Here is an 18,973-nt window from a genome sequence, read left to right as displayed (position 1 = left end):
CCAAAACCATCAAACAAACAACTGACACAAAGAAAGAAGAAAGAAAATCTAATAAAGACAACGAGGGCAATAAACAGCAGAAACCGTAGAGAAAAAACAGCAGTGCAGTCTGGGTCCATACGTCTTGCCAAATATTGACCCACTCCACGGCTCCACGCTGGACATAAGCCGATAGGCAGTTCCCCTCAACTGGGTCAATCCGACTGATATGAAAGAGCTCCCGCTATGACATATCTCACTACACCCGACCTGCAGGATACAGACTTGAGTTACACACCAGTACTACACCTCTCACCTATGGAATTCCATTAATCCACATACCTGGGTTTAAACAGAGAAATTACTAGAATAGAAAACCCAAACCACACGACTCCACCAAGCAAGGGCGACACAACAGAAAACGTGAGGTGTGGGAAATTAATCAAGTGCTCACTACACCACTGGTACACTCTACTTTTATTGTGATGCAATCATGTTAATCATTCACCAGCCGGTGATGGACAGCTAAACCTGTAGTGAGTTCCTCCTATTTTCCAGCAGAGGGGGTTGTGGTAGCAATATTCATTCCATCACACTAGCATTACACTTTTTTTAATTAGAAAAGGCTACTTAAATGTAAAGAGGTGCTGTTTAAACAACAGCATGCAACAGATCACATGCAACCTATTCTGGCCTATTTTGTCTGTCTTTCTACTTCCTATGTTCTGTACATTTCCAGCAGCCAGATGCTTCTATTTGTTTGTGGCTCTGTGTTGGTAAAGCCCATTGTTAACAGAAAAAGAGGGGATATTAAGTGGATTTGGTTCAGTGTATGATTACTTAAATTGAACTGAACATTGAATGTACACCTTATTAGTGCCAGAGAGTAGATGAGCAGATCAACATGAAGTCTGCAGCTACAGAACTCATCAGAAAGCTCTGCAGAGTTCTTAAGTATTGCAATACCTGTCAATCACAAAGTTTTCCCCACATCCCCCATCCATTGAACTTAGCTTATATTTTTTTAGCTTAGCATATTTCGGCAAATTTAATTATGTTTTCAAATACCACTAAGGGCATGGTACTCTCAGTTCACTATTCATTCCCCACAAATATTCTGCTCAGAAACCATCTGCAAATTCCATCTAGGTCTGCCGATAAGGCACTAATCTTTCCTAAACTCCAAACCCAGTGAACTTCTAATGCTAACAAAACACTTCAAGATTCTATACAACAATTACTTTACTATACAGTAGATGATGCAGAAAACAAGTTTTGAAATTTTCCCTGGAAAGGGAGTTTTTCCTTTTTTTTTGTATCAGCCCTGCTGTTTCCATAAGTTATGTCAGCTTAGTAGTGTAACGTTGGGAGGCGTGACAACGCAGTAGTGGATCCAAGTGCAGACTTTATTCCAAAGTGGTCAAACAGGCAGGGTCACACACCAGCAAACAGGTATAATGCAGGGAGAGACAAAAGAGTAATCCAAAACAGGTGAAGGTCAGGGCAGGCAGCAAACAACCAGAAATGAGGTAAACAGTCCAAGTTCAAGAGACAAGGCAAGGTAAGGCAAGAAAACAAGAAACTCCAAAAGACACAGGAACTAGGGAAAGCTACAAGCTAACAATACTGAGCAAAGTGTGTGTGTGTGAGTGCATCTTTTATAGTGTGAGACTGATGAGGTGATGAGATACAGGCAGTGTTGGGGAGTAACTAGTTACATGTAACGGCGTTACGTAATTTAATTACAAAATAAATATAACTGTAATCAGTTACAGTTACTAAGAAAAAATGTTTAATTAAATTACAGTTACTTATGAAAATGTTAATGATTACCAAGGGGATTACATTTGAATATTTACACACATCCACACACAGATTTAATTGATTTCTTTCCCAAATTGCACTGATTACTCTGAGACATAATTTCCGCGATGCGGAAAACACAGACTGGTTCATAGAATCCAGTCATAAAAACGGAATTCCTATAGCCTAACGCGGATGGAATATGTCACATTTTGAACAAATAAATCAAAAGTAGGTCAGTGCACTTGAATCAAAACGCGATATGGACTAGTGTCTGCGAATATTAAGCCGCAAAAAGACAATATATGAATCCTGCACATTCTGTGGAAATCAGACGCGGACTGGCCATCGGGAGAACCGGGACAATTCCCAGTAGCCTGGCAGCCGATTTGGCCCGCTATTTTAATATTATTATTGTATAGTTGCCTGCCGAATGTACTAAAGTGATTATTTCCATTCCAATTCGCCATTGGATAATTAAATCTCTAATAAATCATGAATCGGTTAGTCATGACTGTCAATGCTTTGGCTCGCGCGCTCTCCGCGCCTCCGCCAAATGGTTTGGATCAGCGTAATCAATGCGAGAGAGAGAATGGAGTGGACTGTGGAAGCGCACAGGTGGAGCAGAGAAGCAAAACTGCTGTTCAGGGTTTCAAGTGCAGGTCAGTTTCACCTGTAAATATGCTACTGTAGTTTTGTCTTTATTTACTTAAGCAGCAGCAGCCCATTGCTCATTAGTCATCACTCAAGATACTGTATAAAGGACATCATTATTATCTATTGTAATGTTACAGTGGTAATTTAGCAGACAAATAATCATATTTTATAATAGGTTTAGTGGGAGCTAGGGCAGACAACAACACAACCCTTATGAAAATTAACGATGATTTTTCTATAAATCCAAAAACAATGGTTACTATTCTTAAACCATGGTAACCACAAATTAACCATGGTTTTTGCTACACTAACCATAGTTTAACCATAGAATTTGTAGTAAAAATAAATACAAATGGTAATCCATTTGCCAAAAAAAAAAAAACATGGTTACTGTACTTTTACTATAATAAAAGCATGGTAATTTTTTTTAAGGGAAAAACATGACTCATGTTCAGAATTAAGATTTTTCTATAAAGATATTGTAGTGATGTACTAATTTTGACTTGCAGGCAATTTAGAAAGTATAGTTTTGTTAAATCTTGAGTATTAAAGTCATGTGAGAGATATATATCAGGGCAAAATAAAGAGACTGAAAAGAAAAATGTAGTGAAGGTGCAGTTCAGGAGAGAACTTTTAATTATTTGCATGTCCCCAACCTTTTTTTAAAAGGGTTTAAACCTTTTTTTATGTGAGGTCCATACAAAAAATAGGGTTGTCCATGTTTCAGAATTTGTTGTGGGTGTATGAGTGTGAGATTTCCCGACCTGAATTTTTTTCCCAGTCCACCCCTCGTGGAAATTAATGACACAGACGTGCGGTTTCATTTACTACACATAGGCAGACTTAAGCTCGCAGTGTTGTCAGCCTCTGCCACCTCAATATATGAGTACAAAAACATAATCTCTAATCGCTAGTCACTTCATGAGCATTTTACTTATTTTGAGAAAACAATCATCTTTTTTTCCCCAAACCATTGTTAGATGCAGTGTTTCCAGTAGTTAAGATTTGGTTTCAAAAACAGTATCAGTAAACTATTTCTTATGATTTTAAATCTGCATTGAACTTCAGATCAATCTCAAAGTAAAAGGCGGTACTAAAGTCTGATTTTGTGGTGGATGTGTTCAAATTTGATCATCTTAATTCAAGTGAGGAAGGATTGTGAAAGTCTGACAGTGTTGAGCACTACTGTAAGGTTAACCCTGCATGGTGTAAATGTTTGAAAATGATTAACAGTTGCAAATAAGCATTCATTAGAAATTCAGAAAAGTAATCAAAAAGTAATCAGTTACATTATTTTAATAAAGTAATTGAAAAAGTTACACTACCATTACATTTTTTTAATAGGGTAACTTGTAATATGTAACCTATTACATTTTCAAAGTAACCTTCCCAACACTGGATACAGGTGAATGCAATCAGTGATCAAGAGTCCAGTCAAAGGATTGTGGGGAATGTAGTTAGTGAGGGAGTGACAACAGTCTGGGGTGAATGTAACAAGTAGCCTGAAAGCACAAAGATGTGAAATTAGCAGACACCACAGCATGCTTATTGACAGCCATGGCAGAGACCTCTGGCTCAAAAAGTCATACAGTATAGCAGGAAGTGAACATAGATACAGTGGGACCAGTGGAGAAATGCAAAAGGCCTATTCACACCATCACAAATATTCAAATTTGTCTATTCAGACCAATGTGGAAAAAAATCTAAGATGGGCTGAGTGAAAATAGTATTTCACTCTCTGAGAGTAGGTGGTGCATATATAAAAGCAGAAATATAGAACTGTATTATGCTATTTGCTGATATACCTTATTTGTATTTTTTCCTTTTTTTGTTAGTATTCTTATGTTTTTCTCAGTATTTCATATGTGCTCATAATAAACTCACACAGGAGCAGCACTGCACACCTTTCCATTTCTGAAACCCACTTGTCATGATGAAGTCAAACATTTATGATTTGTTTTTATTGTTATTTAAGATGTCTCTCAAACAACACCAAATACAAAAGTACAGAGAAAGAGAGGCGGGTCCTAATTCTTTCTCTACTATTCATTGCTGCTTAGCAAAGTAGTCTGTTTGTGAGTGTCATAGTTTTATGCAACAGCAGCATCTCCAGGTACATGACCAAAACTGTTATTATTATTGATTGGCCAGTTTTCTTCGCAGTGTGATGTAAGAGATTAAAACAGCTTTCCATAAAAGCATGTGAATGTTAATTTCAGTCTGAAAAGGCATATCAAAGCAGAGTGTCTCTTTGGAAAAGCAGGTCACATTCGTATTGTCCTTATGTTTGTCTGTTTTAATGTGAGGACATTCATTTGGACTTTGAGGTTTCTGCTCTCTAAACCTGAATCCCGTGCGAGTTGTGAGTGATTTTTAAATTTTTTTAATGAAAGTATCCTTCGACTTCAAAGACGACTGGTGAGATGCTGCTGGTTAATATTTACATAAACATCAGATGGATAGTTAACTGTCGTTCATTCAAATTAAAATGTTTATCGCACCAGATTTTTTACTGAACAGTTGTATTTGTAGGAACAGTGCCCGGTTGCATAAAGCATCTTAAGTGTAATTTTCCCTTAAGATCGCCCTTAAGTTTCCCTTACACTTAAGGGCATTGAATAAAGTATCCCTTAAATGTTACTTAAGGGTTTCTTTAGGTGAAACGTCATAAACCCTTAGAAGTTATCTTAGGCTGATGATACACGGGGCAACTTTTTGAGCAATATTGCTAAGCAACTTTGTTTAATGTTGGCGTCAACGGGCAACCAGGTGAGACACAGGGCCCACGACTGATTTAAAGTATCCGTATAGAAATGCGTTACCCATTCTCAGTGGGAAAGTGCCCAAGCAACATTGCTCAAAAAAAGTTGCTTGGCAAAATTGCTCAAAAAGTTGCCATGTATCATCAGCTTAAATTATCCCTTAAAACCCATTAAGTGTTGCATAAAGCCCCTTAACTGTCACTTTCCTAAGGATAACATGAAGGTTGGAAAATGTTACCTTAAGTGTTACACAAAAGTCTTCTACAAGCCATGATGGCCGCTTTATATGTTAAACATATGCATTTATTCACATATAAACATTGATCAAATTACATACAGCACATAATTACCTCAAACATGTGTGCATTACACTTGAGAGCAAATTTATATTCCGTAATATTTTATTCCTGTCTTTTCCAAAATATTACCTGGAGATGACTTGAAAAACCCACATAAACCATATATTATTGCAATCGTGTGTTTATTGTGTTTACGTTTCTGCTTTTTATTCAGCTTATAAGAAAGGCTACTTCTATGAATCCGGTTTGGACTTTCAGTATGAGAGCACCCTCTGGCTTTGAGTAAGAATGAAACACACATTGCATGAGAGTTTAGCTCTTTAATGTTCAGATCGTTTTAGATACGAATAAAACGTCATGCATAGTGTAACGAATCAGCTCATGACAGGAAATATGAATAATTAACCATAACTAGTTATGATTAATTATGAATATTTTAGATCCGCTGTAGATATTTAGCTGACCACTCACATGTTCCTCGTAATTGGCCCTTTGGTTAGGTGAGGGGGCATTAGATATTATTTGTTAAATATAACAAAAAGTTGTGTGTCTGATTGGTCCAAATGCTACAATAGACTATCTTGTCTCTTTGAATTTAAATATATATTTAATATATATTTCATGCTTTAATATATATTTATATATTTATATTTATGAATTATCAATTTGAGTTTCCGTCTCGTCTGCTCCTTCTCTTTCATATTTGGTTTCTTTTTTGTTTTCCTTATCCATATTATATTGTTTCACAAGTTCACACTTACATATAATAAACAGAGTAAAGGTTATGCATATTTGGCGTGCTGTCCGGGGAGAGGGATCAGAGCTCTGTAATTCCTCCCGAACCCGGGGTACTCCCCCTGTCCGGGGAGAGGGGTCCGAGCTCGGCCTTTAGTCCGGACCCAGAGCGTTCCCCCCAAAAGATGCAATTAGCGCGGGACAGCAGACAGAGTGGGGCATTGATAACCCCCCAAAACTTGCAGAACTTAAGGTTGGTGAGGTGCTGGCACTTGGCGTAGAATCATTGCAGTGGTATCAGAAAAGAGAAAGTGGCTTCTGCGGAAGCGAGCACTGCTGTGGCAGTTGGAAGTAAAGATATAGGCTTCTGCGGAAGCAAGCACTGTGGGAAGTAGAGATGAGTGGGAAGTAGAGATACGGGCTCCTGTGGGAGCAGGCACTGCACTGCATGTGTTTGCTGCAGCCTGGAATTGAACTGCTGGTTTCGTCTAGCCAGAGGAGAGCTGGCCCCCCGACTGAGCCTGGTTTCTCCCAAGGTTTTTTCTCCATTTTGTGACCAATGGAGTTTTGGTTCCTTCCCTCTGTCGCCTCTGGCTTGATTAGTTGGGTACACTTAATATCCAGCGATACCATCGACTTGATTGCACAGATACTATTTAAACTGAACTGAGCTCGATTATGACATCACTAAATTCGATGATGAACTGCCTTTAACTGAAAATTGAGTGTTTACTATTGTCCTTTTGCATTATTGACACACTATTTTCCTATTTAATACTGTAAAGTTGCTTTGACACAATCTGTATTGTTAAAAGCGCTATATAAATAAGTAGGGATGCACCGATACTGATACTGGTGTAAAAATAAGACCATTCATAGGGGCTTCTACCTTTTTTTTTTTATTGCATTTATTTACATTTGTTTAGCACAAATGTACCAATTCAGCTAAATTGATTTGTATTAAATTTGAGATTTTATTTTTTATTTATTTTTTTATTTTTTCCCTTTTAATTTCCTACAGCTCTTAGGACCCCTTTTTTATTTCAATTTTTGTTTGTTGTGTTTTACTTTTACCTTATTTTAGTTATTTCGCTACAGGGCATTCACTATAAACATCATTTATTTCAACCGTAGGCATACACAACTTTCTGGCGAAAGTGAATCTAACAGCCTGTGTGAAATGCGCTAGGCTGTACTACTTGTTCCTCTCATTCTGCGCCAGTACAAATACGTGCACGCGTTGTGCGTGTTTTGCTTGCTTGAGTGTTTCTGCATTATATGAGTGGCTTTGGAATATAAATCGCAGCACTTTCAGATGAAAAAATCTTTGAATCTTCGCAACTTCTATTTCTGAAAATATCACAGTTATGAGATTTATAACGAGTGGTTCCCTGCATTATTACAGCAAAGCACAAGATTACAGTACTAAGCCACTGCAATGGAGCAGCTCTAATGCTATTAAATTAAAGATGATGTACATAGAGCAAAGAAATGAACAGTGAAAGTAACAAAAACTTGTCAAATACATTTTAATGTGCATAATAAAGTGTGAAAATAACCGAAGGATATACAGTCAAACCAAAATTTGTTCAGAGACTAGATATAATTTTTGTATGTATTGAATGTATGTGTTGAATCACTCCAATTTCATTGGTGCAGCGTTACCCTGTGATGAGTGATAGTGTTCCGTGAAAGCTATATAGAATAACCGGAGCAAAACATTGTCAGCTTCTGTGCCTTCAGTAAGCTCTCTGTGTTGGTGAGTCTTATTTAATGTTGTGTGTCCTGCAGGAATTAGCTTTGTATTTAATCTGGAAAGTGAACAGTTTAAGACCTATGTGCCTCCCTGCCCACACTACATCACAGGCGGGGACATACATGATCTTTGTGTTCACTGCTTGGGAATGGAGCATGCATGGTTTCTATCTCTTTTGCCCCATGATTTCCAGCTACTACTCATGAGTCTGAATAAAGGGGGGGGGGGGTTAAGTCCAACATGGTTAAAGACTTGCATCCGGCCACAGATTTGTCTCTTTGGCCCACCAAGGAGTCAGCCTATGCCATCGGCTGCTCCATGGCGGCATTGGTGGCCACGGAGAGGCGTATTTGAGATGGTATTTTATATCGTTTCCACAGTATGCTGTCACACATCATGGGGTGACGTTGCAACAATGAAACTGGAGTGATTCAAGTGCTTCAGATGCAATCACGCAGAAATGTTCCCATAGTGTCATTATCAGTGCAGCGTCTCGTTCACTTCACAGGGAACCATAACCTGAGACATTTTGCATGGGTAAGAGTAACTTGAATTCATTTTAGAGAGTGTTTCACATCTACTTTTAAATTCACTGTCTATAAAGAAACAAAAGTGAAAGTGCCATGGTTTCTTTGTGCTGGGCAGAACATGCAAAGCGGAGTGGTGTGACGCTCTGCTCAATATTCTGCTCTATGCAAGTGTGCTCCATTCAGTTGCTCACAACCCATGCAAACGGTCCACTTATGTACTGCTCACGCTCACCGGTAAAATGACAATCCCATTCCGACGTTACATTCCCTTTGTACTATACAACTTTCTGTTTGTAATGAATTTCTTGAATAAATGCTCAATTCCAACACGATTTAAATTTGGCAGCTGATGATGTGCCGCACTAAACGTTTTAATCATGCCGGTGTGATCGTATCAAATATAAAAAAACATTGTTTGGCTATTTTTTGTCTTTTGGAAGTTGCATTCAGAATCCACTTGGCTCAAAAATCTGAGGGGGCATGTGCATTTATTTCACATATTCTAAAACCATCATATCGCAGAGAGCATTCTGGGTTGAGTGAGGTGCCCTGAGCGGACTGAGTGAGCAGAGCATAAACTTTCATAAGAGCATAAGGCTCTCTCCGCTACGGAGTAAATGTTACCACCCTGCTCATATGCTCTAGTGCTGGGGAAGTGAAGTTTAGAAAGGGGGTTGTCTGCACTGTGCTTTCATTGACTTTATTGCAGCAATGACGAGGTACTGTAGGTACATCTTATCACACGCTGCCAGCGAAACTCTGAAGCCACAATCCTTCACTTAATCACCCACTCCCTTTGTACATCTGGATCTGGGACAGTGATAGGAGGGTGTATTACAATAGTTAAATGTAAGTGGCTTTTCTTTGTTAAGACTGACAATGGAGGGGGTGACATGGACATTTGAAATTTCTTTTACTGTCTCCTTGTTAGCACATGGGGGTTGGTAATTAAGATACAATGATAGTGTTGTAATAGTTTGTTTGTAAATGCCATCAAGGTCATGGGACCGAAACTTTGTGAATAAATCTAGTTTTTGATAAGTTTGCAAGTACTGATAGTGTGTGGCATTGATTCATGTTTGGTTTCGGGGTAAATAAAGAAAAAAGTATACACTGTATTAATGAAACAAAACCATCTATTTAATACTAGACATGTGAAATTAATGTGTGTGGGGAGGTGAGAGGTTGGGTTGGAGGGGAACAAATACTCTGATACCCAAGTGGATTTACACAAACTGAGAGTGTCAAAAACTTGTTAGGTTGTGGCCCGCTCTCTCCTACTGACCATATTTGATACACAAATTTCTAAGGCCTCTAAATTATCAACATGATAAAACCCTCAAAAACCTGTTGTACATAATCTGCTACATGCCTTCTGTAAAGGCCTTAGTGTAGTAGTAAAAATGTACAATGGTACAAGTGTCTGTTTGCTTTGAAATCTTTACAGATGCTCATAAGTAAACGTAAAAAATAAATTATACCTATATAAATTATCTATAGCCCTGAAAGTCCCTGAGCTTTTAGCATTCAATCTACAGTTGTTGAGCAGTTCATGTGAGGATACTGATTTGATCTTGATTAATACTTTATTGATCACCCTAAACCACCTGACCATGTCTAGTAAACTTATGAACTGTTTTGATATTTATTGTAATATTGTTATTGGCCTAAGAAACAGTTATACCTGCTATACTCTTATGCTCTGAATTGTATATTTATTTTACAGAGAATCTATTTTACAGAGATTCTTCTACAGATCTATTCATACAGATTACTTAACAGTGTTACTGATGATCCATCTTATTTTCTCCATCTGTATCTGAACTTGAAGGTCAGTGGTGTGAACACACCCATGAGCCGCAAACGAGAGCACCGGGTTCTTCTCATGGTGATGACCATGGTGATCTTCTATCTGCTCTGCTGGTTGCCTTATGGGATCATGGCTCTTCTGGCCACTTTTGGAGCCCCAGGACTGGTGACTGTCGAGGCTAGCATAGTGCCCTCCATCTTAGCGAAGTCCAGCACGGTCATCAATCCCATCATCTACATCTTCATGAATAAACAGGTGAGCATAAAGAAAGGTTGGAAGGGTTTGGCAAAAATCAGTGTGAGTTTTGCTCCATGTCGAGGACTTTGGGGTAAATTATTCTGTGGTAGTTGTGGCTATAGTCCATAAAATGGAAGTACACTGAATTTATTATTTATCTAATCATCTGTGTTTCAGTGTTTCTTCACTGAAAATGTCATCTGTTCAATGTTCAGTTTCAACATCTACTACTAATAAATTACATTTTAAGTTGTATTAAGTAACAATCATGTGCTTTCAAATAGTAACATTACAAGAAACCTTTCCTTTTTCTTTTTCTTTTTTTTGTAGACACTCTGTGTCGGCATGCCAAAAACTGATTTTTGCTTACCCACATGAACAGAAAGTAGCTCCATCAAAGCTGATTGTGCTGAGCTATTCAGTGATGTTCCGAGTCTCCAGAAAGTGGGTGCCAGAGATTTTGTGGTCCAATCAATATACACTGTCAGCTTGATAAATGTGATGTGACTCTTTAATGGCATACTCTCATGTGAAACAATCTAATTCATCGTTCTTGTTGTACCATCCGTCAGTGTCAGCTGTGCAATGTGGCACTGATGAAGAGGGTACAGTGGGTATAGAAAAGAATCACCCCCCTTTAAAATAATCACATTTTGTTCCTCCCGGCTCTTTTATCCAGTTTTTTTAAAAGCAGCCTGTCCTCTCCACATGTGATTAGGGACCTACTATTTATACAGGCAAATCAAGCTTCTTTCAACTGAGAAGGTATACTATGTATGTATATGCAACTAAAGTTGACTCTGTTTGGCTCTAAGAGGTGATTTTTAGGGCAAATATATGTTTTTCCTCTTGTGGAGTGTACCATTGGGTTGACTTGATGCAGGAAAGCAGGTCTCACTGGAGAAAGATGAAATGCCATGCAAAGGTTATTAATGGCCTGCCAGCTCAGCAGTTTGAAAACCATATCAGTTGGCTGCTTAACTTCCTTTAAATCCCAGATAAGGCACCAGACTTTGATTTGATTGATTGAGCTTGTCATTTGTCTTGTCGAGTGTTGTGTACAAACCAAAGAGCACAACATGAAGTTTAATATTCCATGTAGGAACAGAATAGAATGCAAGCACATCCACAGTGTGAATATCAGCTTGTTTTGAAAGATTCCTTCCCTCAAGTTTCTTGTGTAACCATTAAAATTGGCTCATTATTATCATTAGTGGTTCTTGCTAAGGTATTCCTTAACCAACTCGTTTCTGTGAACCTGTTGCACAGAAACATACTGGGGTATGTTTCCTGTACTGCTACATAATACACTGCTTAGCCACTGTATAACAATGCATTGTTGGAGAAATAAACCAGAGAAACATCCTGACTGTTTCCCCGAAACTAAAGTTACATGGTCACACCTTCAGCATTGGGACCACACTGGTTCAACAATACAAGACTGTTGTTAATTACGCCACACGTAGATAGTGAAGTAATAACATCTGCTAATTAATCAGTTCAAGATTAAAATAATGTCTAATTACATACATGCAATATGTAATTGCTGTAGACTACCATATACATTCAGTTTATTTGGCAGCTATCTCCACAACGTAATTTCTCTGACATGCTGCTGTCTGTCACACAACGAGGTAATCCAAAGCACGACGATAAAGATGAAGATTCTAAATAACTTTTAATAGTACAGATTAACAGAACAAACACCAAAAGGCAGGCAAAGAAAACCAACCATGTAACATTAACGATTCTAAATAAATGAGGATTCAAACAGAGTAGTGTTAATTGTCAGCTATTATTAATTTAGTCTTAGTCCTGTGTCAAATGTAACTTTTAGTTTTTATCATATTTAGTCAACTTGTCCTGTATTAGGTTTAGTCAAGTTCCCTTTCAGTCAGTCACTCTCGACGTCAGTAAAGCTACAGTCAAGCATGCTCTTCGTGGGCTCTCGTGCTGGTGGACGCCGCTTCAGCGGCAGTAGTTTTCCCGTGTCGAGTGGGTTGCACACAAGGGCGCTCTTCTTCTGGCAGTGGACGGACTGGTCTTACAGTCACGGTGAGGTGACTGAAAGACCAGTCACCTCACCGTGACTGGTCTTACAGTCACGGTGTAAGACCAGTCACGGTCTTACACCTCCGGGGATGCCCCAGCCAGCCGGCACTCCGAAACCAGCGGAGCTCTCAAAAGGGTCTTACAGTCACGGTGTAAGCCCAGTCACGGTCTTACCCCTCCGGGGATGCCCCAGCCAGCCGGCACTCCGAAACCAGCGGAGCTCTCAAAAGAGCAGGCTGGACCCTCCCGGGGGGTTTCTTCCGAGGCTCCCCCCAACGACCGGATGTCAGTTGCAGTATCGGAGGGTGAGCCGAATTTCTCCAGGGATGAAGATCCGTCAGCGCTGCTGCCCTCTGGGCGGTCAGCGGTGCCGGATACGGACCCGGAAATGATGGCTATGCTTTCCCGGGCCGCCGAGAGTGTCGGGCTCGAGTGGAATTTTCCACCGCGTCCCGAACCCTCAAGGTTGGACTATTGGTTTCTTGGGGTGGCGCGCGCTGGTTTTCAGGGCCCCACCCCAGTGCCTTTCTTCCCGGAGGTGCATGATGAGATCGCTGGGTCGTGGACGGCACCTTTCACTGCCAGAAACCGGCCCAGTGGCTCATCCTCCCTCACCACCCTTGATGGGGGTCCAGCGCGGGGGTACGCGGGAGTTCCCCAGGTGGAGCGTTCGGTTGCGATGCAATTGTGTCCAAATAGCGCTACCACTTGGCGGGGCAAACCGCTGCTCCCCTCCCGGGCCTATAGGCACTCGTCGCCCTTGATCAGCAGTGCTTATACGGCCTGTGGAGAAGCTGCATCCGCCTTACACGCTTCAGCGCTACTGCAAGTTCACCAGGATAAGGCACTGAGGGACTTGCACGATGGTGGTCACGACCCGGAAGTCCTCAAAGAACTCCGCACCGCGACGGACCTCGCGCTACGAGCGACGAAGGTTACAGCGCGGTCTCTGGGTCGTGTGATGTCCACTATGGTGGTCCAGGAGCGCCATCTCTGGCTGTGTCTGGCCGACATGCGCGAGACGGACAAGACAAGGTCCTTGAACGCCCCCGTGTCCCAGACCGGCCTGTTCAGCGACACGGTGGAGAACTTCGCCCAGCAGTTCTCCGCTGACCAAAAGCAGACTGAGGCCATCTGGTACATCCTGCCCCGGCGTGCCTTCGAACCATCAGGCTCGGCTATGCGATTCAGTTCGCCCGGCGCCCTCCCAAGTTCAGGGGCATTCACTTTACGTTAGTGAAAGCAGCAGATACCCCTGTCTTGTGTGCAGAGATCGCAGTCCTACTGGCGAAGGACACGATAGAGCCGGTTCCTCCAGCCGATATGAGGTCGGGGTTTTACAGCCCTTACTTCATTGTACCCAAGAAACGCAGTGGGTTGAGACCGATCTTGGATCTGCGCGTTGTGGAACTTGTTCGTTGAGTGGTGTTCTTCTCGCCGAGAAGACCCCCGAAGATGCCCGGTCGGAGTTGTGCGGTCCTTTTTGCAGCAAGGGTTGGCGTGAAGGCTGTCTCCCTCCACCCTTAAAGTTTATGTCGCTGCAATCGCTGCTAACCACGACCCCGTAGAAGGGAGGTCGCTGGGGAAGCATGATCTGGTCGTCAGGGTCCTTAAGGGGGCAAGAAGGTACAACCCTCCACGGCCACCCTCGATACCCTCTTGGGACCTGACTCAAGTGCTCACGGCACTACAACAGGGCCCATTTGAGCCTTTGCGGACTGTTGAGCTGTGGGTCCCCTACCCCCATCACGAGGGTAGGGGACCCACTGGATAGTGGATGCCATCACCCTGGCTTATCAGGCACAGGGTGTGCCCTGCCCGTTCAGGTTGCGAGCTCACTCAACCAGAAGTGTTGCATCCTCCTGGGCCCTGGCTCGTGGCGCCTCGCTGGTGGATATCTGTAGGGCTGCGGGCTGGGCGACCCCTGACACGTTCGCTAGATTCTATAGCCTTCGTGTGGAGCCGGTATCCTCCTGTGTTCTCACCTCAAACGGGTAGAAGCACTGAGAGTCCCCGGCTTCGGGTCAGCTTGCTAAAACCACTCCAGAGAGTCCATATAGTAGACCCTGTTGAGTTCATCCGTCCCCTCGGCAGCCAGACGTGGCAGAGTGTCCGGCACCAGGCCTTCACTCGTTGAATCCTCGAGAACCGGTAGAAGGCTGGGTTCCATAAGTAAGACCTAAGTGGATCCCATATGTGTAAAGTCCACGGCATAGCCTTGAGCCTGTGTTTCCCCGGCAGACTTCTGCCATTCCAAGAGGGTTACAATCACCTCCATTCTTCCATATGCACCCAAGGAATGTTCATATGTGTATTGCTTCCGAAACCTCCTTCGGGAAGGTTGGAGCTTCCGTAACGTTCCCGGTTCCAAGTAGAACGGGTACGTTTTCCCAGTGTTATCCGGTCTTACTCATTGGGTAGTGCCATAGTAGCAGTAGCTGGTCCTCTTGTGCAAGCCCTGGCCTACGCCAAAAAGTAGGGGCGCAGGTGGCTTCCACAGGACACTGGAAGGGGCGGTAGCTGTGGCCTTTTGGTAGGATCCTTATTCGTCAGTCATCCGACGTAACGTCGAGAGTGACTGACTGAAAGGGAACGTCTCGGTTACGTATGGTAACCCTCGTTCCCTGAAGGAGGGAACGGAGACGTCACGTCCCGTCGCCACAGCTCCTGTACCACCGCTGAGCGGCCGGGTCACCTGCTCGGTTCCTCAGCAAAAACCTGAATTATGCACTGCATCTGCTGCCTACTTATACTCACGCTGTGATCAGCAGCAGCTGGATGCAATAATCGCATGCCAATGTGCATTGGCTCGTTTAGTTTACACTCGAAGTAGATTGGTCTCTCTAAGCGAGATCCCAATTCGTCGGTCATCCGACGTGATGTCTCCGTTCCCTCCTTCAGGGAACGAGGGTTACCATACGTAACCGAGACGTTTCCCAGCAAGCAATTTTGCGTTTAAAAGCCGTCTAGGCTAAAACAAGGCTAAATTTGGGCTGTCAGTGAAAATTTAATAGACGTCTAATCATAGCCCAAGAATAGACTAGTCAACAAATAGACCGCTATTAAACAACTACATATATACATCTAATAGACAACAAAATGGCACTCCATCCAAATAAATTCAATATACAGCTTTTATTAAGAAAAAATACATTTTTGACAACCTAAGACAATACAAAATGATAAAAATACAAAAGAATTAATGACAAAATAAAATGGTATAAATACAATACACTTAAATATAAATATTATGCTAAAAAAATGTGGAATTTTTAACAACTTCAGATAATAAAAATATAAAAATGAAAAAATAAAATATTTTAAATAACTTAAGATATTTAAAAGAAAAAAATATAATACAAATCAAGAGCATGTTATCACACTTAACATTAAAACATTACGGATAAATGACAACATAAAAAATTAAAAAGAGTAACCCTTATGTTGGTTTACTTTTAACAAATAAAACAACCAACAGTGAACTTAAAGGAAATTATTAATTATTGGTTTTATTTCTTGTTTAAAATGCTTCCCAACTGCATTCCTCAAGTCCAGGGGTGCCCAAACGTAGTCCTGGAGGGCCAGTGTCCTGCAGAGTTTAGATCCAACTTGCCTCAACACACCTGCCACAAAATTTCTAGTATGTCTAGTAAGAGCTTGATTAATTGGTTCAGGTGTGTCTGATTGGGGTTGGAGCAAAATTCTGCAGGACACTGACTCTCCAGGACCAAGTTTGGGCACCCCTGCTCAAGTCCAACTCTGTTGCTGCCAGGAAGTTGGTTATCACAGCATCTGCCAAATAAGAAAAAAAGCACAAGAAAGCTCAACGTAATTTTTTACTTTAATTACACTAATTGTGACAGGGAGTCATTCTCTTTTGCTTGGATACGTAACCGAGACGTTTCCCAGCAAGCAATTTTGCGTTTAAAAGCCGTCTAGGCTAAAACAAGGCTAAATTTGGGCTGTCAGTGAAAATTTAATAGACGTCTAATCATAGCCCAAGAATAGACTAGTCAACAAATAGACCGCTATTAAACAACTACATATATACATCTAATAGACAACAAAATGGCACTCCATCCAAATAAATTCAATATACAGCTTTTATTAAGAAAAAATACATTTTTGACAACCTAAGACAATACAAAATGATAAAAATACAAAAGAATTAATGACAAAATAAAATGGTATAAATACAATACACTTAAATATAAATATTATGCTAAAAAAATGTGGAATTTTTAACAACTTCAGATAATAAAAATATAAAAATGAAAAAATAAAATATTTTAAATAACTTAAGATATTTAAAAGAAAAAAATATAATACAAATCAAGAGCATGTTATCACACTTAACATTAAAACATTACGGATAAATGACAACATAAAAAATTAAAAAGAGTAACCCTTATGTTGGTTTACTTTTAACAAATAAAACAACCAACAGTGAACTTAAAGGAAATTATTAATTATTGGTTTTATTTCTTGTTTAAAATGCTTCCCAACTGCATTCCTCAAGTCCAGGGGTGCCCAAACGTAGTCCTGGAGGGCCAGTGTCCTGCAGAGTTTAGATCCAACTTGCCTCAACACACCTGCCACAAAATTTCTAGTATGTCTAGTAAGAGCTTGATTAATTGGTTCAGGTGTGTCTGATTGGGGTTGGAGCAAAATTCTGCAGGACACTGACTCTCCAGGACCAAGTTTGGGCACCCCTGCTCAAGTCCAACTCTGTTGCTGCCAGGAAGTTGGTTATCACAGCATCTGCCAAATAAGAAAAAAAGCACAAGAAAGCTCAACGTAATTTTTTACTTTAATTACACTAATTGTGACAGGGAGTCATTCTCTTTTGCTTGGATGCGTACTAAAAACAAAAACGAGATATATATAGTGTATCTCCATTCAGTGTGTTAAAAAAGAGAGAAGCTTTCTGGTAAATGTTGTGTGTTTTATACACATACCTCTAATGACCGAGAACAGTGCACTATTTTCAAATGCCTCTTTCTGCAGTGGACCCCCCCCAACCCTTTAAAACTCTTTATTCCAACAGTTTAAGTTTTTCCCTATTAGTGCTCCCCACAATCTGTCTCTGCCTCCAAAATTGGCGGGCACAACTGACTTCATAACAACACAGTGATAGCTGCTGTAACTAAAAAGTAGCCCAGTACACACATTAACCTCAAATGTACATTGTAAATGTACCCTACCGTTTTATTTCATTATGTTTTTTGTTTGTACTGTTTAGGTTTTAATGCTGCATTGCACATCTGAGCTATTTTAATACTGCTGCAAACTTTTTTATAATTGATCATTTTATATTGCCATTTCAAATTATTTGTATTCTTAAGCTTTACTATCAATTTGGAAGTTTCAAAATAAATGTTATTGTACTTGTACAATGACAGATATATTATATTCAATTAGCTCATGCTCTCTCTGTATCTAACAAGCCATTGTTCAGTAATAAATTAAATATAATAATTAAAATAAATGAAGGACTTTGTCAAAAATGAGAGCTTTAGTGAGGAAATGTTGTTTTGGAGAGGGTTTTTTTTTTTTTTTTTTTTTACCATTGCTGCACGGATCTTTTCATTTTCCAACTGCTTTTCCAGATGTTGAAAGTCCTCCTCAGTTTCTCCAATTCTTCTGAGTGTGTTCACTGTATAAATGAATATGGATTAATCTTTGTCAAAGCTGTGTTTGTTCTGTTGTTTGCTCTTTCGCCTCTTCTTGTGCTGTTTTAAAATCGATTGAGTTTGTAAACATGAACAAATGATAAAACTTTTACTCTATTAAATTTTGCAATTAATCTTCTGAACCGTGGGCCTAGTCACAGATCACTATCAACTACGATCTGCTCCCTTCACTAAAATGTCATGGTTCCTAAACATGACAACAAATAATATAGATAAATAATGAACACGTCAAAACTAAAACACAGATACTTACAAGACCAAGTAGGAATGTCCTTTATCGTTTGTTGTTTGCTCGCTGTTCTCCGACAAGTAAACTTAGTGCTCTCTCGTGTAAAAAAAAATCAAACACGACAGATGAAAACACTGATCTCTAACTCTCATGTCTCGCATTGCCAGTAGTCATGTCTCAGTAGGGCTACAATTGCCATCTAGCGATTGGGAATTGTAATTGCATTTTTATTTAAAAAATGAAAGACAGCCGAATATCAATAATATCATATAATGTGTATGAATGTAACATTTAACAGCTTGTGGGATGCATGAAATCATATTATCAAATGCAAGTAAACTTTTAAAACATTTAAATTAGCATTATTTTATATTTTATTTACTTATTTTACAGCATTATTAAATATAGCATTATTTATTATGCCAAAAAGA

At 40.2% G+C, this 18,973-nt stretch overlaps 1 protein-coding gene across 1 annotated transcript in view; it reads left to right on the top strand.

Moving 5' to 3' along the window:
- LOC107550426 (blue-sensitive opsin-like) overlaps positions 1-18,973 on the top strand; it is a 107,273-nt gene that overhangs the window by 61,871 nt on the left and 26,429 nt on the right. The window contains exon 4 of the mRNA XM_016231696.1: positions 10,353-10,586. Within this exon, the coding sequence (XP_016087182.1) occupies positions 10,353-10,586 (234 nt within the window). The remainder of the gene's footprint in view (positions 1-10,352; positions 10,587-18,973) is intronic.

This window comes from Sinocyclocheilus grahami, unplaced genomic scaffold (assembly GCF_001515645.1).
Source record: "Sinocyclocheilus grahami isolate Dianchi unplaced genomic scaffold, SAMN03320097.WGS_v1.1 scaffold398.1, whole genome shotgun sequence".
Classification (NCBI taxonomy): Eukaryota; Metazoa; Chordata; class Actinopteri; order Cypriniformes; family Cyprinidae; genus Sinocyclocheilus; species Sinocyclocheilus grahami.
The sequence above is the reverse complement of the archived record's forward strand: the minus strand, read 5'-3'. Positions and strand labels throughout refer to the sequence as shown.